Below are 23,449 nucleotides of genomic sequence, written 5' to 3'. Positions count from 1 at the left end.
TATGACCCTGCTTCAGTTGTCAGAAGACTGAGAGCAGCTGCTGCAGGGTGACCAGGTCATCAGACCAAGCTGGTGGCCCTCGAGTCCCCTGGGCAGTGAGATATAGCCCCCTGTGTCACTTGCATGGTGGTGTGCCTGCCACTGCAGGAAGCAGGGACTGATCTCTCCATCTCCTCTGACACAGGCCAAGTAGATGATGGAATGACCATGTCCTCCAAGTGAGGTTGCCCTTTTGCTCCCTGCAGCCTACTGTCCTTGACTTCTCTGCCCTTGGCCTGTTCCTAGAGTCACCCGTAGGGTTTTCTTGCTTAAACAGGAGAACTGTGAATAAGTACCTCTCACTTGCACTCCCAGAGCACAGAGGAGCCGGTGTTGGAGAGCAGACATCCTTGGCGCTACGTGCTGCACAGGCACAGGACAGAGAGAGTTGCTGCCTTAGGTGCCACAGTAAGTGGTGAGGGATGCACATGAAGTTGCATAAGTGGTGTTCCTGGTCAGCATACACACGGACACTGATTTCTCACGGGGCAATGTAGACAAACCCCTGCTTTATGAAGATGTCTGTCTAGACGGCATGTTCCTGAGTGGACTACATCACCTCAAATAAGGGCTGAGCTCACAGAGCAGCTCAGTAACACAGCTTCTACCTCTGCCCAGCCACCTTTCCTCACGAAGCCCGTAGGCATTATTTCACGTTTTTGAGATCACAGAATCACAGAAGCAGCTGGGTTGAAAGAGACCTCTGGGATCATCGAGTCCAACCTTTGACCTAACACCACCGTGTCAACTAGACCATGGCACTAAGCGCCACATCCAGTCTTGTCTTAAACACCTCCAGCAGTGGTGACTCCACCACCTCCCTGGATAGCCCATTCCAATGCCTAACAACCCTTTCTGTGAAGACATTTTTCCTACTGTCTAACCCGAACCTCCCCTGGCGCAGCTTGAGGCTGTGTCCTCTTGTCCTTCCATCAATTTTAGCTAAGATTGTCCAACAATTCAGAAGCCTTTGGGACACCCACGCAGGGAGCCGTTACCCACGCAGCAATACAAACACCCGTTGTCTTAGGAACTCGCTGCTCAACAAAGCGACGCCATCGATCCTTCTCCTCGCTGCGTTCCGGCAGGGTCAGGCCCTTGGCCCGCCGTTCCCGTGCCCCCTGTGCCCCCGCAAGGCCCCCGCCTGCCGAGCACCCCCTGCCCGCTCCCCGCTTCCGCCGCACGGGAGGCGCCGCCACCGCAGGCCGCAAGGTGGCGCCGCCGCTCCGCGTGTCACCCCAGCGCCGAGGGCCACCAGGTAAACCCGTGCCTGGAAGAAGCGGCGGCCTCGACGTGGCGTGTGTCACGCCCTTGGCTTCCTCGCCTGCCCCGCCAGCTCCGAGCTGCCCGACCCGCCACACCGTTTGTCTGGCGGCTGCTCCCTGTGCTGGCAACCTTTCGTCTGGCTGAACCGCGGTCTGGGTCAGAGAAGAGGTCCAGTTCGAGAAGGATCTTCTGTTTGTTTCGTTGGGTGGTTCAACCTGGAGAAGAGAAGACTGAGGGGGATCTTGTCAATACTTACAAATACCTTAGGGGTGGGTGTCAAGAGGAGGGGGCCAGACTCTTCTCAGTGGTGCCCAGCGACAGGACAAGGGGCAACGGGCACAAACTGAACCATGGGAAGTTCCATCTGAATATGAGGAAAAACTTCTTTACTTTGAGGGTGCCAGAGCCCTGGAACAGGCTGCCCAGGGAGGTTGTGGAGTCTCCTTCTCTGGAGATATTCAAAACCCACCTGGACGCAGCCCTGTGCAACGTGCTCTAGGTGAACCTGCCTTGGCAGGGGGTTGGACTGGATGATCTCCAGAGGTCCCTTCCAACCCCAACCATTCTGTGGTTCTGTATTTTAACCGGGACCTTTTCAGAGGTCTGGGCTCCAGCGTGGTCCCCACAAACAGCATTCACACAGCCAACAGAGTGGCTGCAGTGTGAGGAGTGGCTGAGAGTCAGAGGACCTTGGAGGGGGCCACTAGTGTGAAATTTGAGTCTTGGCTTCCAATTTTTAAAACCTCCCAGCCCCAGCAGTTGCAGAGGGCAGCCTGAAGTCATGATCCATGGCGGGGTTTTAAAGGTTCAGAAAACAAAGCGTAAAAAAAGCTCGCCTCCTCCCAACCGAAAACACACACAAAAATCTTTTTGAATGAATCTTGTGGTTTAAAGATTATCGTGTGACTTTGAGGGCTGTGATTTTTGAACAGGTGGGAACGGGTCTACTGGGGTTTAAAAGCGTGATAAAGCCTTCTCCCATGGTTGAATCCACCAGCGAGGAAGACCTTTCCCACGGTGGGATATTGCACACTCTTCCAGCACTGATGGAAACAAGGCTACTCTGCCAGGTGGACTCAGGTTTAGCCTAGTCTGCTGGGTCCACATTTCATCCCGACTCAGACAGCCTGGCATCACTCCCCCTTTTTGTAGGTGGGGAACCGGAGAGAGGAGAAAGTTGGGGTGAACCACATGAGCGAGCAAGCGGCGGGGTCTTCAGGCAGCTCTCCGTGAGCACTCGCGGGTGCAGGTGGTGTTATTTCCCCCCGTGCCCCCAAGGGCCACAGGGTGCCTGCAGCGATGCTGGTGAGGGGCTGAGCAGGGCGCTGGGGATTTGCATGCGCCCCTTGCACGCCAGGCGCCAGCTATTTGAATGACAATGGGGCAAGGGGCAGGTTGGGTGGAAAGATGTTCCTCTGTCTGCACTGCTGATGGCAGCTGCAGTCCAGCAGCCGTCCTCGCCTCCCCTATCAATATCCTTTCCCCTGAGCTGGAAGGACTAAGGGATAATTTAGTCTTTATGCTAGTTTGGACTTTGCCTGATTACCAGCTGAGCCTGATTACACAGGCCTTGCCATCCCTTCTGGGAAATAGTCCAGACAGCATGGAGGGGCTGCTGCTCCTCCTGCCAGTGCTGCCACTATTGAGCCCTCTTATTTCATTTTGGATTGCAAGATGGGCTGCTTGTTCTCTCTGCTGTCCTCCCAGTGCACCTACCATCTGAGACCAAAGGACCAAGTTTTTCTTGAGGATCCTAAATCACATTCACATGTGAAGACTGAATGCAAATGCGTAGAGGCAATTGCTGGGAAGCTGAGCTCTTGTGACTACTCATGACATGGAGCTGGGCCCTGGAGCAAGGAGCAAGGTGGAGCCCATCTTCAGGTGGACCTCCTTGACCACCTCAGTTTCCCCCTTCTTTCACAGCTTAGCACCCAAGCTCCACTCTGTGCCAGTCCGTGCCATGTCTATACTGGGTGCGTTGGTTTTCCATGTAACTGGGAGCAAGAGTGAGCTGTCAGGTAGAAACTGGTTCAAGCAGCAAAGCTGAAGGTCCATTCAAGCTGAACATCCCAGTTTCAGCTATTTCAGTGACAACAGAGCAAGTGGCAGGCCGGGCAGAGCTGAAGTACTGGGCACTGGCAGCAGCTACCAGTTGCAGTCCAACAGCCAGCCCATCCTCCCCTGTCAACAGGGGATTGCCACTTAGGAGCACTTGGATCAGACAGACACAAGATTCAGACCTCCATCCGTATCAGCCGTTCTGCAGAGTTCAAATGAAGGGAAGTTTTGGCTTTGGACTTGTGCAATTTTCAAAGCTAATTAACATATGGCGCTTTACTCCCTGTCTCCAGACCCTTTGTACTAGCTGTGATCCAAGTTTAAACACTGTAGATGGATTAGGATGGTCCTGGTGCCACATTCATTTGGAGGGAAATTATGCAGGGAGGTGGAGGGAAACAATGCAAAACTAGAGCCAGGACCGGTTTAAAAGCATCCCTGCACAGATGAGATATTTCTGGAGCAGCCTCGGTTGCACAGAGGGGTTATCTCAACTTCTGAACTCAATGAAAACGCTTGACCCTTGACTTGAACTGAGACCTCTGGCTATTGATCCCAGGAAAACTTTGGAGAGAGGGCAGTCACATTCTGCCTGCAGCGGCTCTGGCTCCCGAATGGCTCCACCTGTCTTTAGGAGCTGTCGCATTGAACTCTACCTCTAGCCTCTCCGTGTCATCTCCCCAGCCCATGGGTAACGAGGGCTGTACGAGAGTTCAGCTCCATCATCTTTGGAGCTCCCTTTGAAATAAGCGTAGGCTGCTATTATATTGCCTAGTAGTCTCTCTTCACCAGAGTACAAGCCCATCTCCTATAACCTTTCCTCACAGGTTACATGCTGCAAGCCCCTCACCATCTCAGCTGACGCTTCCAAGTTTTTTGACATCCCTCTGGCACTGGGAGGCTCAAAACAGGACAAAATATCTAGGTGCAGCATCACTAGCACTGAGCAGATTGGGATAATAACTTTTCTGGATCTGCTGGCCACCTTCCTCCTAATGTAGTCCAGAATGGGGATGGTATTATTTGCAATCAGGGCACTCTGCTTGGCCTCTACTTGAAATCCCTTGGTCCTTTTCAGTTGGATATAAACGGGTACATCTACACTGACAGATCATACAGGCACCACCAGGAGCGAGCGCTCCTTGGCCCTGAGTCCCCATGGCATTGGTGGGTCCCACGCTGCTAGCTGGCATTTGGGATTTGGTCCTCTGAGCCCCATTGTTGGTGATACATTTGTCCATTTTCTGTTCCAGGCATCTGAAATGATGTGAGAGCCGGGGTACGGCAGAGTGCATCCAGCCGCTGACAGCTGCCGACCCAAGCAAGTGTCAAAGGATGGAGCTCAAGCAGTGGCTGCCTGGTGGCACCAGGACACAGCCTGGCACAGGCTGATCTCTCCGTGGCACTTCAAGCTCAGGTAGCACAGCGCTATCCTGAGCTCTGAGCTACAGATGGTCTGAAAGAGATTCTCTTGTACATGACGGACCAAAACATCATCTGTAATTTTGTGACAACTTTATTGGACCAAAGCCCTCTCCTTCAGCATCCTGTGTCCAAGCTTGGCTTGGAGAGCTGCGTAGGGAAAAGGTATAGCTTCCAGGAGGAGGATCACTTTGTGCCTGCCAGGCTTACCTTTATAGCTTTGGGACATTTTGGAAAGGCCCACAGAGAGGAGTTTGATCAAACTTCCTATGAAACAACATAACTGAAGGAGGACGACTCACAGCCCGAGCCGTTTGCTGTCTTTGCAGCTGCACTGTGAGCTCCTTTTGACTCTACACAGGCACTGTTCCCTCCATAGGTAAGTTAAAAGAACATCTCCAAGTTATTGAAATGCTCTGTTTCAATATTTCATTTTCAAGCGGCTTGTCACTTAAGCATTTTTTTTTAAGGTGAAGCAAAATATTTTCATTGATCTGAAACTCATTTCTTTGCAAAAAGTTTTTGTTAGATGTGAAACTTCAAATTCCAGGCTGCTTTTCTGGTGTGGGGCGAAAGCAAGAGTTGAATTTGTAGAATTGCCTCTGCTGAAAAGACAGAGGAAAACTAAGGAACCTCGATACTCCTAGACTTCAGCTGACCCTTCTGACTGCTAAGTTTTGATTTTTCTGGATTGTTGGTTTTTTTTTATTTTATTCCCTTGTAAACAGGTTGTAATGGTCTGGCTGAAAGTATTGCCATTCGTTGCTGGGAGGAGTGAAATCTGCTGAGCTCTATCATGTTTGCTGAGCCCAAACTTCAAGTGTTTCGCTTTGAAAAGCTTGGGGGCCTGTGTTCCTTGGTTGGCTGATGGGGTTTTAAGAGCAGGATCTATTTTCTCCTCTTGGTGCCATGCAGATGTGCCAATGGGCAAAGCATCAGCCTAGTGATAACGATGTTGTTCCTACAGGCTGCTGAAAATGGTGGTTGGTGGTTCGCTCTCTTCTGCTATCCATTGCCTGTCTGAACTGCTGTGCAATTAAAGCTGATGTTCATCGCAGTCCTTAGGGGGAACGTTGCTAACTGCGGGTATTGGTGCGCTGCCGCCCCAGTTCTGGGCTGGGAGCACTGGGAGGTGTGTTGCAGAGACAGACAGGGGTTTCTCTTGGACATCGCTTTGTACCAAGTGATGTGTCCTGGCCCTGGCTCCTTCTGCCACGGTGCTTGCTCTGCTTCCACTGACAGCGATTCGAGGAGGGCTGTGCTGCGCCTGCGCGCTGCCCGTTTGGGCCCATCAAGGTTTATCGGCTGTGCTGTGCACCACGCTGAGGTGACCATGCTGCTTCGGGACACAAGCTGTGCTTCAGCTGATGGGAGCAGTTGGGCCTGAGGTGGCTTGCCATGGAGCTAGCATGGGGGCCTCCACCTTCATGGTATAGCTCATGTGCAGCCTGGACCCACCACCCACAGTGCCGCCCGTAAGCCTTTAGCTCACTCTGTGCCAGTCCATGGATGGGTAGCAGGCTGGCTGCATTTGGGCTCTACCCCTGCTGCTCTTATTTGTGGAAACTGGGCAACCGTGCACGGAAAAAAGTCAGCAGAGGGTGCCTTGCCAGCCGCTCGTCTGCTGGTGATAAACTGAAGCGCACGTGTCGGTGCGATGATGTTCAAAGGAGGTGTGCGGCTATGGAAACCTGCCTCTGCATGCCCAGAGAGCACGTGAGAGCTTGTGAGCAGAGGCACTAATGCTTCTCCGCCTTGGTCCCCCCTGTGATCTTTCTGCAAACAGCCCTGCGGGGAGAACCACTTCATTTTCTGGTCTGTGTTCCCTACGCTGGCAATACCTGGGGAAAAAATGACAGCTCTCTTTTCTTGAGACTACATGTCAAATGCCCGGGGCTGTACTGAAATATAGATCTACCTGATGCTGGACATAATACAAGGGTGTTTCCTTATATGCTTGAGGAAAGAGCCTGACGTGTCTCCAGCTCACAGCAGCCTACTGCAGCTGGAGGAGAGCCACTCTTGGGCTTTTCTCACCTTGTTGCCCAACAGCTAAATAAAGACATGATATTCGTTAGGGCTCCTGGGGAAATAGGATTAAATACAAAGATCTGTCAGGGGCTTTAACCAAGGAGCCTATTCGGGGAATCTGTGCCTGACTCTACTCGTTTTTGCCAGTGCTTGTTTCAGAGCCACCAAATGCCCGTCATGCTTCCGATCTGGGGGCTCCTTGTTAGGCAGCTGCAGACATCTGGCACATCTTCCCTTCAGGCCTGACCCCGTTAGAGCTGGGGAGGGCAGGTGAGCACAAACGGAGCCAGACCTGACCTGGAGAGGAAGGAGGAGGCGGCGAGACCCCAAATTGCCCAAAAACCCTTCCCGCACTACCGTGAGGATCACCACCCAGGGAAGGGGGCAAGAGAAGCTCTGTGTCTGGAGGAGCTTGCAGTGCTTGGGCAGAGACCTGCTCTGCCGTGGCTCCATCCATGGTCTGATCCCACTGTGTGGCTGCAGTACGGCGGCTTAATGAGTTGCCATCTGCCATCTTGCTGCGATAGCCATCTGTGTGTGCCCTGCACCTGTGATGGATGTGTGATGTGTGGTGAGGTGCCGAGGAACCCGCCTCACCTCCCCGTCTTTGCAAGCCAAGCTAGTTCAAGTGGCTTTGGTTTTGTCACGGGCTGAGGGCAGTCACCTCTGCTCAGCTACCACGAAGTGGTGAGCCACCAGGCTGCAGAGCTTGGAGCTGCTAGTCCTTCTCCAAAGTGAGGTGTCAGGTTTTGCTGGAAGGAGATGTTTCCCCACATGCTGCCCATGCAGGCATTTGCTGCCACAGGAGATCACTGAGGCCAACAACCATGCACGATTAAAAAAAAGCATCAAACATTTGTTTAAATGGTGCTTCCAAGAGCTCTCTTAGTAAATATGGAAAAAAAATGCAAGAGCCATGATGGAAACAGAGGAACTCAGATTTGAAGCATTACAGCCTACCCTGGCCGCAGAGTTTGTGAGGAGATGTTCTCGAAGAACAGGTAGTCCATCGTGGCCGACAGCAGGTTTTTGAGCACCTTTTCCAGAAGAAGCAGCCTTGGCCCTTGCGAGGAAACTGGGCGGGATGATCCTTGTCCCTGGTATGTCAGGTTCAGCCTGAAACATCTTCACTTCGCTCATGTCAGCCCAAGACACGACAAATGCTCCCAGCTCAGGTTTTAGGCTGATTTGATGACAATCTTTCTTTTCAAACAGCCTCAACACCATATCGGTTGAAGGTTATTTTTTTTAATTGTGCAGCTGAATAAAAAGGAAATGACCTATGAGGGCTTTTGAAAAAAATATATTTTTTAATTAGTTGGTGAGGAGTCATCCTTGGTAAATGCCTAGTAGCTGGCTCGATGTGGGTCTTCTGTCTGCCTTTGTGTGCGGGTACATATGGTCTCAGTGGATGTGTATGGAGTGGAAGCAGTCCTGTTCTGTAGGTCCCCTGTGCTCAGGTTTGTGTTTGTGTACTGGGAGAGTTAATGAGAACAGACTGCCTTTCTTTCCCTCCGTTCCCCAATCCCATCTGTTCAAACAAAAGGCTGAAAGGGAGAGAGAGCCGAGACCCTGCTGGTCAAGAGGGGATGGATAATAACACATATCCTTGGGCTACATTTCAGCACATGCAACCCTTTCAAGCTGTGCTAAAGCTTTTATTCAGGCAAGAGAAAGAACAACCAATATAAAATAAGTTTATTTTTTTCTTTTTTTAAAAAAAAGCTGCGTCAGGCCTGAAGGATGCTACGTTCCCTTCTATCCCTCTAATGTTTTATACAGCTGGATTATCAAAAAACAGTCTAAAGCAGCACTGATTATATATTTGTGTGTGTACAGACAGAGCATGGTATTGGGCTAGAGTGAGCGACATATGCAGAGGGGCCAGGGATGGCTTAGAAAGTCAATTTTCACTGTGTTTGCACATGGTAAGAGTTCCAGATTCGTGTAATTAACTATACATCAAAAGGGTGTGAAGGAAGATATATTCCTCTCCACCTTGGGGATTTGATGGGTACTTTGCAATTCATGGTTAACCCCCCATTCACGTATTTGTCATTATGGTTGTGCCAAACAACTCATCTGAAGATCAAAACAGCTTTCTCAGGGACTGTTACAGCGAGAGCAGCGTGAGAGGTGGCACCTCGAATCCCAGAGCGGGTACTGAGTGGCAGAGAGGGATGCAGCCCTGGATGGCAGCGCTGGTGCTCAGCCCTCTGCCAGCCATTCCAGGGACGTCGTAATGGTTTACAGGAGAAAAATGGTCTCAAATGCCATTAGTTTAATGCTTCATAATGTCGTTGTGTCTGTTTTAAACGCAATCACGGAGCTCAGGGGACACCCAGGACTGAAATAAAAAGGAGGAAAAGAGCTTCCAGAAATGTAACGATGGAAAGGAAGGCAGGGGAATCTTTGGCAAGTGAGGAAATGAGATTCACTGATTCTTTTTCATTGAGCAGGTAGTGCATGAATAATCGGTGTAGGACTGTTAAAGGGTTGTTCACTATGAGAACCGATTGCACCCAGGTTGCAATAAACACAGGGAAGTAATAGAATCAGTCTCGGGGAGGAGGAGAGAGAGTTTTGCAAAACACAGAATCTAGTCCTGGCCAAAATTTTCAGAAACAGTAATTTCAAGTGAGATTTCTAATGCTGTGTTAGTGGCTCTGCCTCGCTTTCAGAAGTGACACACAACAGATCCCACCAAAGGTGTCCGTCATCCCCTACCAATCCAGAAAGTTTATTGACGTGTGTGTGGGTGCCTAACTGGGGGGTGCCTGACTGCTGCTGGCTCAAAGAGAGGGAGCCAAAAAAAATGAAACAGATCAAAAACAGTGAACGAGCTGAAGCTGATCGATTCACGCCAATGGAAATGCCAATAAATACATTTAAAAAGCCTTGAGTATAAGCTGTGGTTATGCTCGTGTAGGCTTTAGAAATCTTTCTAAGTGTCTCACAGGTGGAGCTGTTTCCTTATGGATGAAATCCTCCCTTGGTTGGCTTCTCCCGCTCCAAGCAAGGCAGGTACATGCTCCTTTCAGACAGGAGTTGTTCGGTTCCAGCGCTCACCAGTTATTCTTCTCCAGGGCAGAATTAGACAAGGTGTGGGGATCATAGGACCGGCCAGCACTGCTCGTTTGTGTCCCTTTCTTTTTGAATCCTAGCAATCGGGAGCAATCTGCGCACAGATGCCAGGGGCTAATCTAATGTAGAAAATTTGCATAAGCAGCACATCCCCTCTCCTCTCTGCACCTCTTCTCACAGGGGCTCCATCTCACACGTAGAGTGCATGCTGTCCCGCTCTCTTGCCCATCATTCAAAGGCAGACCCCTTGAGCCTGGCCTAACGGTGCACCATTGGTATATTAGCGGGACGTGCCTCTGCTGGATTCATCCACCAAGCAACTGCAAGAGGTGATTTCTAGGGATTAATGCCCTGGTGGGTGTATGCAGAGGTTGAAAGAAGAAGGGATCGTGGTAGTAGCTGGTTTACTGAAAAGACAGAAAAATGAACGTGGCAGAAATAGGGCCCTTAGCATTGCAGACAGGTATAGATCAATAGGTGGTTGCTTTCAGCTCCTCTCTTTGCTTTCTGCAACAGCTATTTGTAGAAAACAAGAAAACGCAGTTTTTGACAACGCTTTCTACGAGGCTGGTTGCATTATAAGAATCTGTTCCCAGTCTCTTACAACCTAGGCAAATGTAACCCTTGAGGTTGAGATCTGCCGTCGTGGATGTCTCTGGTGGTTTGGATTGGGGGAGATGGATTTAATCTGAAACAGTTCAAAAGCAGTTTCTCAGAACGAGGCTAGAGAAAAAGAAACAGATGCATCTGTAGTTTAAAATTGACTTGCAGTGCCTTTCTTTGAGAAGATCTAAAGCTTCTGTGGAGCAGCGACTAGAAATTTGGCTTGAAAGGGCCTCCACTGCGGGGGATATGACTTCTGTCATATCCTGAAAAACTGTCCCAGTTGGGCCAGATTGTGAGCCTCCAAAGAAAACCAGAGTTAATCTCATTTGCTCTTGCCCAATAGAGTTTGTCAGACTTTAACAGCCAGATTGTCTGCCCATCCTTGGCATGCGTGACCACCGTGTGAGACCCACCCCTACGGAGCAAAGGAGTGTGCAGTCCTGAGCTGCGTTTTCCTTGCAATGTGCTTAACCGTGTGGGGCTGCTTAGGTGCTGGGTGCCACAAGAGAGAGCGTGGAGCATGGATCGTGGGAGTACATCTGAGAGGCACACACAGGAAAGCTGCTTTTGCATTTCACCAATGGTCAAAAGCATAGCTGGACAGGCTTACACCTTCAGGAGTCACTGAGCAAGGAGAAAGTCAATGAAGTTGATATATTCGCTGTCATAGGTGAAATACATAAAATTCTTCCTTTAGTTCCTGATGTGAAACAAGTAAACTAAAGTGAATATTTTTCACTGCGGGCCATAAGAGATATTTTTTGTGATCCCCAAATTTATTACCTGAACTTGATGTATCAGCAGGCTGCCGGCACAAGGCTTTAGAAAAAGAGTGCACATTGGCATGTGTTCAACACCCTTTCTGGGAAACATCCCTTCCTTTGACTGTCATTCAGGCTGTCTTTCACATCTTACCCGCCTCCCAGGAAAACAGTAGCAAGGCTGGTGGTATAAAGGTACTTAGGTCTGCAGAGGTGATATTTTGATATGAGGAAGGACAAAGGACCGATGGCTTGGAGCAACTTTGGAAAAAGCTGGAGTTTCCAGCTGAACTATTAAAACTGTATGTATGTTTCTTATGATGGAAGTGATGTGCCTGAAAGAGAAGTTAACACAGCCAGGTAGGCAAGAAAAATATATTCAAAGGGATACATCAAAGGTATTCAGGAACTGAAAAAATCAAAGAGAAGAGCCAAAGGTGGTTCGTGCTGGCATCAGGCCAGTGGCATCAAGAAAGCTTATGAAGCTTGTGAAATATCTAGAGATAAGTAACAGAAATAGTAGGATTACCATGAGTGAAATGATAAGATTACCACAAGTAAAATGTGAACAGAAATATGGGTCTATGTGAAATCACGAGAAGAAAAAATAGAGCAAGGGTTGAAAGGCTGGTCTGTATTGAGCACCAAGGGTATCACTTAGAGTAATCAGATTTGTAGATATTGAGGAAGATACTGTTTATGTCAGGCCTGGACTTCAAGCAGGCCCCAGCACAGGTATCTCCGCAGCACATAATGGGCTCTGGAGGAAGGTAGGCAAATATAACCGTGAGATGCCCAAAATGAGGAGTCAGAGGTACTGGGCACCAACTGTGCCTAAGGTTTATGGAGGCTGAAGTGAACAAGACTCTGAAGAAAAAACTCATCCTGTAAAGACTGCAGACTCTGAAAAGGTATAAAGGACCCATTCAAAAAAACAGCTGTCAGCAATCAAGAGGATTCCATGTGCATGAAAGCAATTTTTCTTGGATACAGTATACCTGACACCAAAATGTCTGTACTCCTCAATCTATTGGATTGGGCACAGAAGGGCACAGAGCCAGTTTGAGATGGATGCTCACCACTTTTACAGTTCAAAGTGGTACCACAACAGTGTGGGTTGTCATGTGGTCAATAGGAAACCGAAAAACAAGAAAAATGCTGATAAAAAGGTTGGGAATCAGAGTCCCTGGGGCCTCTAACAAACAAAAAGCCAAGATAAAACAAGCAGTATGTAATTCAGGGACACAGGAGTTGCTATTATGCATCCTTATGGTAGGAGGCAAAGTTGCAAATGGTGAGATTAGCCCTACCACTACAGAAGACTGTTGTCAAATAGACTTGTCAGATAGATGCATACGGTGAAGAAATAAGGAGCACCTTCTCACATCAAGAGTAAAATCAGAGCTGGAGTGAGGCATCCGTCATTTTTGGAGGGGCCTCAGACAAGGACAGCAGGATCATGGTGAGACAGTTGACGTAATATGACCACAAGGAGCAGACTTACTGCTGGTTACCAGCTGTGCTGTTGCTCTCTCAAAAGAGACTTTGAGACACAATAAGCTCAGCATTGTTGGACCAGCTAATCCAGAGACTAAATGGATATTTCTACTTTTTGTAGGTATGTATCCAAAGTTCTGTGCTGCAGGGATGTCAAACAGGGATCCTGTTATGGGAAGAACCATATGAGTAACTTGCTTTTGGGACAAGCAGGCAAGAACAGCTGTGGTGCAGCACGTATGGAGACTCACACCATACTGTACCATCCACTCCAGGAGTGGATGATGGTGACCTCCTTGCTTCTGAGTGCTTGCTGAAGGGTGAAACCTTATACTCTCACTCAGTAATTAGTGAGAGTTTCTGCTCTTGTAATGCAGTGGCCAGCGATAAAGCAGAGGCTAAACCACAGCTCTGGATCAAAACAGCCTGGGATGTTGAACCGCTTGAAAGCTGGCTCCTAGTTTGGTGGATGGATCTAATAACGCCTTAACAAGTTGGCTGACTACAGATGGGCAAATACAGTCCTGCTGAGCTCCCTTTCTCTGCTTCTGTTAGAAACAGTGATTAGATCCCTGTGCAACTACTCTCAAACAGTAAGAACCAGTTCTTGTTTCTCCAGAGGCGCATACCAGAGTAGCTCAGTCACCTCACAGGACTGAGCAAGCACCGGTGTTAGCTGAGGGTTTATATACCTCTCATGGTGGGATGGAGCTAGGTGGGACTGGTCAGCTTCAGGGACAGCATGGGACTGGGCAGGTTGTGAATCCACCTGCTGGGCAGATGAGGTCCTTATGCTGCTGACAGTGTGTTTGCAATCTAAACACGTAAAGGGTGGAAAAGGGAAGCATATGTTGTCTCCCAGGAGGATGTGAGGCAAGAAGAAATACCAGACTGGCTGTGAGATTCAGAGAAATGGCTTTGCTGGTGTCAGTCAAGCCAGAAGCTGCAACTCTTAGAGAAACTCAAGAAGCCACCACAATAAGAAGGAGTCAATCTAGTGTGGACACGTCTCTGAGTGTGACAGTGGTATAACTTTCACTTGACAGAAATTCCCCCGCTGAAGATGCTATTGTTTTGAATGCAATTATCTTTTACAAGGTTCTTCCAATCCACCTAATCATCTTTGTCTTAATGTGCTTTTCCTTTCTACATCACCACGTAAAATCCATTTCCTTTCAATTTACTTTGGATCTGTCTGCATCCAGATTACTGCAACTTGGACGCACGGTAATTAAATGCGATTTGTCTGAGTAGAAAGGCAATGAATGCTATTACAGCTTGTTTATGCTAGCAAGCAATGCAGGTTTCTTTGTGCCATCCTGCCAGCATGGCTTAACCCTACCCTAGAGAGACTGTGTTTTAGGCCATATGCAAGCTTCACCGTGCATTTAGTCCTTGTGCTGTCTTCTGAGATTTCTGGTGCCTGCCCCTCGGGTTTCAGATTCTGAGACTTTGAAATATTCATCCCACTCAGATCTGCCTCAATAGCTCATACTGTGCTGGCTCTCACCTGAACCTCTATTTCTGATAGAAATATTGAAGAGACTACTGACACCATCTGCATGGTTAAAAAGGTTACAAGGGGGTTCTACCCTTTGGCTACAACGCAGCCTGGTGCTAGAATCCCTGTGTGACTGACAGCACTTGACCCTCATAACACTATGCGCTCTGGGAGCTTGTAAATCTACTCTGAATCCTGTTTCATGTAGTACTTCACCTTTTGGATGTTACTGAGAAGCACGTTGTTTGGTAGCAAGAGTCCTGGATGTCTTGAAATGATACGGAGGAGGTATTATTAGTGTCTGCAGGTCAAGCATGTACTGTAAACCCACCATTTAGAGCTGCTTTAAGAGTGATTCAAGAAAAGGTCAAGTGAGGTAAATTCACCTTTACACAGTTAGGTTCAAATCTTGGACACTGTTACAGGGTGAATGGAGCAGGGAGTCTTGGACTGATTTATTTTGTACATTGTCTGAAGCTACTTCATGGGTCAAGAAATCTGGTAGTTCCTTCTCAAGAAATCCTTTGGCATTAATGAGCTTTGTATGGGGAGCTCCAGACTGGGAGAGCCATTGGGGCTGCTCTGCAGTTTTTTTAACATGTTTTCCCTGAAAGTCATGCTTTTTCTGATACAGGCTGAACTAGAGAGCGTAGACTTTAAGACACTCATATGACAATGTACAGGGAAGTGATTTTTGCCTTTAAAGATCATTTCTGAATCTCTGGATCCTTTTTACGTTCTATTTCCTCATCAAGAAATCAGGGATGAGTGTCCACAAACCAGTTTTGGAGACTCCACACCTAGCTGAGCAGCAAGACCTGGCTCGTACTGGAGGTGGCCTCTGGCCACAAAATTTAGTCTGGTCTGTTTATACTGGGATTGTCTGAATAACTACATATGGTGTCAGCCTGCAACTGCTTGTCTGTCTGAGACACTTTTGAATACCTAGGAAGCCCCAATAGCATGACCTTAGAAGATGATTGACCATACCCCCATAGTTCATGTACTTCCCTGTTCCCACTCCTCCTCTTTATGTCACCAGTTTAACCTTCCCTTCCTATTCCTCTTCCTTGTTTCTTTCTCCTTTCTGCAGCTTGAATCTAAAGTATGTCAAATTTTGGTAGGTTTTGATGACCAGGATGGCTGAATCTAAACTCTCAAGTTTCTCATCAGTCCTTGCTTCCTTTAAAAACTTCCAGTTGTCATCTAGGGCCAATCGCTAGATTAATTTTATTTAAGGTTTCCTGAGTTTATGTTTGCTTGGTGTAATTCAAACAAGGTAAAAACTTGTGACCTTGACTAATATGACCTACCTGTTCAGAAGGTAGTCCTGTCCAAGTAAGAACTGAAAAAAATGTCAGGACAAGAAGGTTGGGACCAAATTCAAGGCAGGACCCCATCCTGCATTTGACCGTCCTACTGAACCATGATCATCATCATCTTTGGGATCCTTCTTAGGATTGTTACTCTGGTGACAGTCCTAAGTAACTCGATTGAGATCAGTGGAACTACTATAGATTTACCTTTATGGGTCTGACATCAGACTCCAACCCTTTGGCTTCCAGGAAAACCGCATTTGTTTTGCTTATTGCCCCAGGGAAAAAGTCCTCCTCCCTCCTGATCCAAAAGATCATATTTGTCTTGTCACATTGGCCCACTGGAGACTTACCATACAGAGAGATTTTGTGTTCGGGTCCAAAGAGACAGAGGCTTGAAAGAAGTTGGCATTTGTCAAGGATCCATTTCCTTCAGATCATGAAGATGTACATAAGAGCATTTGCACTGAGCCAGAAAGAGCATCCAAGAAGCCCAGCATCCCAGTTCCAACAGGGGCCAAACCCAGATGTCTGGGGAACATCACAGTAGTGGAGGTATATATGATATTTCCTGCTAGAAGTCTGCTGGCCTTCAGCCATTCATGGCTTGAGGAGAGTTTGAGTTGGAAGCCACTTCTACATGTTTAAAAATCCTCAGCAGATTTCTCTTCTGTGAGCTTCTGTCCTTGAACTTCTATAATATTTTTGCTTTCAAAACATCCCAAGGAAGGAGCTCCACAGCTTTACTGCACGTGGTGTGATGAGACACCTCAGAATCACAGAATCACAGAAGAAAGACAGATGACTTCTCTGGAGGATGGATGTTATATGATAAACCCCTTGTCTTTCGGTCCTTGAAAAAATGTTCCTGTGCCAGTCCATCCCTCTGGCCATGATTAAAGTTGTGGTGATCTCTCCGCAGTAGTCTTGAATGTCTAATTAATGACTCCTTCCAGTTCCCTCCCTGCCTCGTGTCTGTCTGTTCCCGGATTGAACTTGCTTCTAACCCCACAAGCGAGCTGCTCCTTCTGGTTCGCTGGAACATCTTCTTCCGATCCTCCCATACTAGCAGCCGCTCATATCCTTCCCCTTCCTCACACTTTCTGCTGCCATTTTTTCTCATGTTTGTTGCCTGCCTTTTCATGTGCTTTTTTTCTCGTTGCTCCACCTGCATATGCCCCAGGTTCACTTGTACACCCCATCACCCTCATGCAAAATCCCTCATGTTACGCCCAGTCTCTGACTGATGTGGCCCCTCCACCTGTGTGACCTGGCTTCTGCCTTTCTCTCTTTCACCCTGCACTGCTTTTGCTTTGATTTAAGCACTTCTAATGACACCTTTTTCCATCCTTTCTCCCAGCTCTCCTCCGTATTCTCCCCAGAGCAGCTTTCTCTTCTCTGATCACCTTCATGTTTCAGTGAGGAACAGCAGAACAACTGTCACCTGTTGCTTTCCAAGTGTCTCTGTGCCCTGCCACCCTGAGAGCTATCATTGCACCCACAAATGTGTGTGTGTGTATGTAGGAAAGCTTGGGAGGAAAAAGCACTGAAAACAAGAGAGTATTTTGTATTAAATTGCTAAGAATGCCAGGTAGGTGTGAGAAGAGTGTAACTTCTGTAACATCACCTGCTCTCTCAGGCAGATTGGGTAAAAGTCTGCACAGATTAGAGAGGAAGCGAGAGATCAGCCCTGTCGTTCTGCCCCTGAGCTGGAGCACCAGGCAGCTCCCCACCGGAGCAAGGACCAGCCGCACTGCAGGGCATGGGCTGGCGGTGCTGGAGAAGCAGGACCTCTGAGCATGCAACTCTCAAGGACCTTGAAGGACAGGGTGGCTGTGGGGAGGCCAGGAGGAGCGGCTGGAGGGAGGGCAGGCAGGAGAGCAGGTGAGGAGCTGTTGTGGGGTTGGGCTGCGAGGAGCTGGTGGAGAGCAGTGGTGGGCAGAGGAGCCTGCTCTGGAGGGACAGAGGAGGGGGCATCAAAGCACACAGCAGGGAGCTGAGAAAAAAGTGGTGTTAGCTGGCCCAACTTTGTGCCTGCGCTTGTGTGTCTGAAAGTGGACAGGGTCTGAGCTCCCTTTCATTTTAAGCCTCAGTTATTCCAGCCCAGTGACTCAATTTATTTCTGTCTCTGCTCCTGACATTTCTCTTTCAGGTGGCTACTGCCTGGTTTTGGGTGGGGCTGTGGGCTGGGGTGACTCATGTTTTCAAGCTCTTATCGGCATCAGTATGATGTTCTGCTTTTCTTTTCTGTCATACGGCATCCCGCTCCCCTCCCCTTCTTCCCCTCCCTCCGCCAGCTCCCAGAGGAGGCGACAGACGGTCCCGTAATTTGGTTCCATTCGCTCGACTGGAGCAACACCTGCCCCCCTCTCTGGGGACGGGAGGGTCTCATCCCAAACCGTGCAAGGAGCCAAAGACCAATCTGAAGCCCACATGCAAATAGAGCCCAGGATAAAACAACATGGCCATTCTGGGCAGGAAAGGCAAAATCCATCACCAGGGGAAGAGGCAGGAAAAACAGAATCGCCTCTGAAGAAGTAAATAAGAAGTGCCAGGAGATTGCCTTTTCCTTTTGGGTCGGTTGCTATTGTGGTTATTGATCTGTCCCACCCTGGAGAATAAACTGAGAGTACTGAAAAATAATGGCTGATATTAGAACACATTTATTCACCCTAAAAGGACTGGGTTAATTGGGTTACAGGATGGCTAGATGGATAGATAAGTGAATAGATAGAACATCGCTGGTGTTTCTTAGTGGCTGTATAATGGAAAAGATCCATTTCTTTGTTGAATTTCATATACAGCGTCCTCTTCAGCTCCCCCCCAATCTCTCTCTCTCATATGCACACACACTCTTTGCTAGAAATGAAGCAGATTAAATCATATGCAAGACCCTCAGAATTTCTCTGCTGTAAGTATCAGTTGTAATATCCCACCTGGGTCACCCCCTTTCTAAAGCAAGCAATAAGGCACTGCTTTGTGGCTGGTGAGCAGCGTGATCCTGAATGCCCATGTACTGTGCACTTCGCTGGTGAGTGATGGTCTGAGTCTAGAAATTCTGCCTTTTGTATACGCACATCTAATAGCAGCATCAATGCCAGTCTATATTTTGGAATATTTTGTGCTCTAGATCCTTTAATGTACAGTCCTGTGGAAATCAGTACGTTTATTTGTAGCAGTTACTTTTGGCTGTCTGTCTGTCCTCGTTCGCTGTATCAGGGTCAGGGTCTGTTTCCAGGGTTCAGATGAATACATTAGATGCCCTGTTAATGACACCAACGTGAATGCACATTGCGCCCCACGTCCGGGTATGTTCATATAGATCTGCAAATGTGTATGCTAAGGGTGTGCTAGGTATCCCCTGTACTGGGATATTGCAGATCTATCCATTGGAAGTACTTCCTCGCTGTCAATGCTGGAGGTTTCCATACCACGTTTTATACATTGGATTGAGCCAGGCTTAAAGCACCTCTTTTAGCCTCAGCTGAAGGTCCAGAGGTAGTGCTCTGCCTTCTCTGTCTTTGAGTATGCTTTCTTTCATGGATTGTAGGCTGAGCTCCCCTTTAAATGTGAAAGAAAGGTATCTGAATGTAGCTTTAATCTTAGCTTTAGTCCCTAAAAACCAGGAAATACTAACTCTGTGTTTCTTCCCTGCGAATTGTTGGACAGGCCACACATGACATAAACTTCCATTGAGCAGTTCCATCCCATTCCTCCTATAATATTGTCATTCAAGGTCATTTGTTCCTGTATCGCTGAGGGAACATAGATGTAGGCAAAGTAACTTTGATTATATAATTAGACTACATTGCTACCCAATGCAGACTTGTAATGAGATGGAGTTAAAGTCGTTTATCCTTTCTTCATAAATCCAGACTTCTGAGCATTTAGCTATGCAGCCTTTTTATTGCACTGCCCTTGTAACTTGTGCATACTACTCAGATCTTTCTCAAGAATAAAAAAAGGGGTGGGATGGGGGAGAAAAACCTATGTTTTCTTTTCAACAGTCGTCAACTGCTAGATGAGAATGCGTTTCCTTCTTGATGCCACCAAGAAAAATAGAAGTGGTTGGGCTGATGTCATGGTGGTGAGAGGATGTAAACAAGGTGGTGAGCAGATGGAAGTGTGACAGGGCTTGTAGGGAGAAGCAATTTCTTCCATCAGATAAACCTTTGGAAGAGAAGGACACACCTTAAGGTCAAGTGCCCTGATCCTTCTCCAGGTTAAACTTGAGACTCGATCCTGTGGATACCACCAAAAGCAAAGCCCTTCCTGCCCTCTCTCTGAGGGCAAGCAAGCTCTCCGATGTCCCAGGGGATGGTAGGAATGGGATGACCCAGGGAATATTCTTACTTCCAAACCTGAGCTGTTCCCAGACATCTCCACGCTATGTTCTGTTATGCTCACAACACAAGGGGCTCCCTGGCTCATCACCTGGGCACAGGGTCCCGTGGCTAGGGCCTCGAGACCCTGGGCTAATAACTGCTGCTGGGTCTACAACAAACTTCCCTGCAGGGACCTAGCTTGAGCGTCTCTCAACCTGTGACCTGATGTGTTTGCAACACCCCCAGAGAGGGGAATGTGGCTGTGGGAGGGGGGACACGCTGGGCTCACACCTCCTTATCCCATACTCTGTGTGCTTGAATCAAGCACCAGTGACTGCAGACCCTGTACTTTACAGTAGGGTAATGCAGAGCACGCTCTTCCCTAAAATGTGCATTCCACATTTGAGAAGGAAATAATACATTAATCTTTTTATTAAATAAGTCCTCCCAAATGTTGGTGGCACGAAGGCTTGCTGGATGGCAGGAATTATAATATCGCTCAGGCAATTAGCATCATACTTGACCCAGTGTCCAGACATTGACATAAGCTAAGAAACAAGCCTGTCCCAAAGAAAACCAGCTCCAAAGTTGGTGGAGTTATTTCAGCCCCGAAAGATGCAGGGTTTGAAAACTGTGCATCGAACTACCAAACCTGCATGTGCTCCCGTGGGAGGTGGGAAGCGTGCATTGGTAGAAAGTGGAATTAACAGCCACTCTGACAGGTTTTTCTGCATGGAGCTTTTCCGCTGGTCAAGCCCACACTTAATTAAACCACTGTGCAAAGTGTCAGCTATCAAAATGGGAGGCGGGGGGAGGGTTTTCTCTCTCCAGCAAGTAACAATGGACGATGCAGTCAATGGCGATATTCAAATTATAGGTAAAATTAACCCCTTGTGATAAACAAGAAAAGGATTTAATAAATGAGATGGCACAGAGGTCTCACATTACTCAGGTAATGTAACCTGTCTCTGACTGAGGCTGTGTCTGTGCCTTGTTTCAAACGACAAGCTTTGACAGCGAAGCCTTATATAAAGGAGCGTGGTTGAGGTTTTCAAAAACAGGGAAAAGGCCCAAGATTTTAACTTGGTTTCGGTAGAAGTGGACCTGGCCAGAGAGGGATCAAAACTGAATTTAAACAAAAGAAAATCCCGTGCAATCGGGCAGGACAAAACACGTACATTTTGGTTGCGCAGTCGGACGTATCAAAGAGCAGTGTGGCAAAACAGGTGCTTACAAGTATGAGATTTGATTTTACAGCCTGAACCTTGAAATGACCAGATGCCAGTAGTGACCAGGAGAAAGTGAAAGTCAAGGTCCTGTGCCCCCTGCACCTTTGGGCAGCGCAGCCAGCTGAGAGCCACTGGAGCTGGGGTGGAGGGGCTGCACTCTGGGTCTCCCTAGGTCACCTGTTGAAGCTCCCCCAGGCACGACTTGAGAAGGCTTTGCAGTCCTTATCCGTAAGGACATTGCACCTCCAGCTTATAGAAAGACCAACAGGGAAAAATAATTATTAGGAAAAAACAGCTTTTATTTGATACTTTTATTTATATGCAAAACAGCTCACCATTCATGAGAGATATGAAAAACGCATCAGATAGAAACCAGATTTATCTATTTTCACTACAAAATATTGCATTATATAAAGCAACAGAGACACACAAAAAAACCCTGAAAAAGACTAAAATCTTTGGATAGCAGATGTGGTTTTTTTCTTTTTCTCTTTCGTCCCTAAAATGCGCTTCTTGTTTTAAGAGATTCACAGCAAAGAACATGAAATATTTTCAGGTTATAGATTTTTTTTGGTTGTCACGAAGGAAAGCAGTCCTGGATTTACTTTTCTTTCTTTTTTTTTTCTTTTTTTTTTAGGAAAAACATCCTTTCCTAAAAATATACCACACACATACACGCCCACGCTCACTCCCACACACATGCATGTATACACACACGCACATATACGCCCACAAAGAAACTACTTCCCTTATAAACGATTTGCAAAGTACTTTTCAGACATAACTATAGATCAGAATAACAACAAGTTTTTAAAAAAAACCCTCTCCTAGTTAAGTGCTAGTGGTTGTCGATCCCACACGGAAAAAACAAAAAAGAAAGAAAAAAGGTCAAGAACGAATGCCTTGATATATATAAAATATAAACAGGGAGGAAGGGGAGGTTTGTAGTACACAAGTGCAATATAATTGGAGGGAAAAAATAAATTAAAAAAAAAAAAAAAAGGAGAAGGAACACTGTATTGATCCCAACAAACACTCATCAAGTTAAACATAATATTCCACAGGAGAAAGTGTAAACACCCGACTATAGAAACCAATTGGCACAAAGTATCCAAAGTAAAATTGCCACCACTCTGAAAAATAAATAAATCTTGAAAAAAATAAACTGTCAACTCCTTCTACCATAAATAAAAAATAGTTATTTTTAACTGCACCCATGGGTCACACGTTTAAGGTCACAAGTAGATGTTTTTGGATATATATAAAGGGGCACTTGACAGCCTGAAGAAACAATCCGGTTTTACGCTTCTCTCGGAAAAACGGGCTCGCCGCCGGCCCCGGGGCGGCGCGGGGCGGATCCCGGGGGTCCGTCGGGGCGGTCGGGCGCTACACGTCCAGGACGTGGTTGAGATAGGAGATGTAGCAGATGGCGAGGCGCAGGATCTCGATCTTGGAGAGCTTCTTGTCGGGGGGCAGGGTGGGCAGCAGCTTGCGCAGCTCGGCGAAGGCCAGGTTGAAGGCCTCCACGCGGATCCGCTCACGCGTGGCGTGGGCCGAGCGGTACTTGGCCGTGGCCCGTCGCCGCCGTCGCTTCTCCTCCCGGCTCAGCGGCGGCGGGTGCAGCCCGGGCCGGCCCCCGCCCCGGCCCTCCCCCCCGCCGCCGCCGCCGCCGCCGCCGCCGCCCCGGCCCTCCCCCCCGCCTCCGCCGCCCTCGGCGGGCTCCGGGTCGGAGACGCAGCAGCTGAGCGCCTGGGCGTCCGCGCCGCCCAGGGATTCCGGGTCGGAGGGAGCCGAGGACGGGTGGTCGGAGTCGGCAGCTTGGTCCGGGCTAAGCATCATCTTGGAGGGGGCGGAGGAGCCTTCCCGGGACAGAGAAGCAGAGAGAGCGGGTCAGCGCCCCGGCCCCGCCACCGCCGGCACCGGGGCTGAGGGGGGGGGGGGCGTACGGGGCATGGCAAGGGGCAGGGACACGGGCAGGGACGGGGACATGTCGGTCCCCGCGCCCTGCCGCCGTCGCCGGTGGCCGCCGCAGCCCCGCCGAGAGCCCCGGGAGAGCCCGGGCGGCAGCGGGCGGATCGCTGCTGCTTCAGGGAGCACTAACGAGAGCGATGCCGGGGATAAATGATGCCCCGTCACTTCCCACCCCGTCTCTAGCGTTTGACGGCAGCTTCAGCGGAATATACTTCCTCCCGTTATCCCCCGTGCCTGCCCGGGTGTAGGAACAGGCCCGGAAAGCAATAGAAGAACAGATATTTTTTTCAAACAAACTAATAAGCGTTGTCTCACTATTAGGTCGATTTTTTTTCCCCCC

The 23,449-nt window shown here is 48.5% G+C and overlaps 1 protein-coding gene across 1 annotated transcript; it reads right to left on the bottom strand.

The window, feature by feature from the left end:
• Positions 1-22,524: 22,524 nt before the first annotated feature.
• NHLH2 (nescient helix-loop-helix 2) lies at positions 22,525-22,977 on the bottom strand. Its single transcript, XM_068417511.1, has one exon. It carries the CDS (start codon positions 22,975-22,977, stop codon positions 22,525-22,527), a length of 453 nt encoding a protein of 150 aa, XP_068273612.1.
• Between the last annotated feature and the right edge of the window lie 472 nt (positions 22,978-23,449).

Source organism: Nyctibius grandis, chromosome 23, assembly GCF_013368605.1.
Source record: "Nyctibius grandis isolate bNycGra1 chromosome 23, bNycGra1.pri, whole genome shotgun sequence".
Taxonomy (NCBI): domain Eukaryota; kingdom Metazoa; phylum Chordata; class Aves; order Nyctibiiformes; family Nyctibiidae; genus Nyctibius; species Nyctibius grandis.
Note: the sequence above shows the minus strand (reverse complement) of the source record. Positions and strands in the feature narration are given on the sequence as shown.

Coding starts and splice junctions, on each gene's coding strand:
- NHLH2 (XM_068417511.1), bottom strand. CDS start 22,977: ATGATGCTTAGCCCGGACCAAGCTGCCGACTCCGACCACCCGTCCTCG.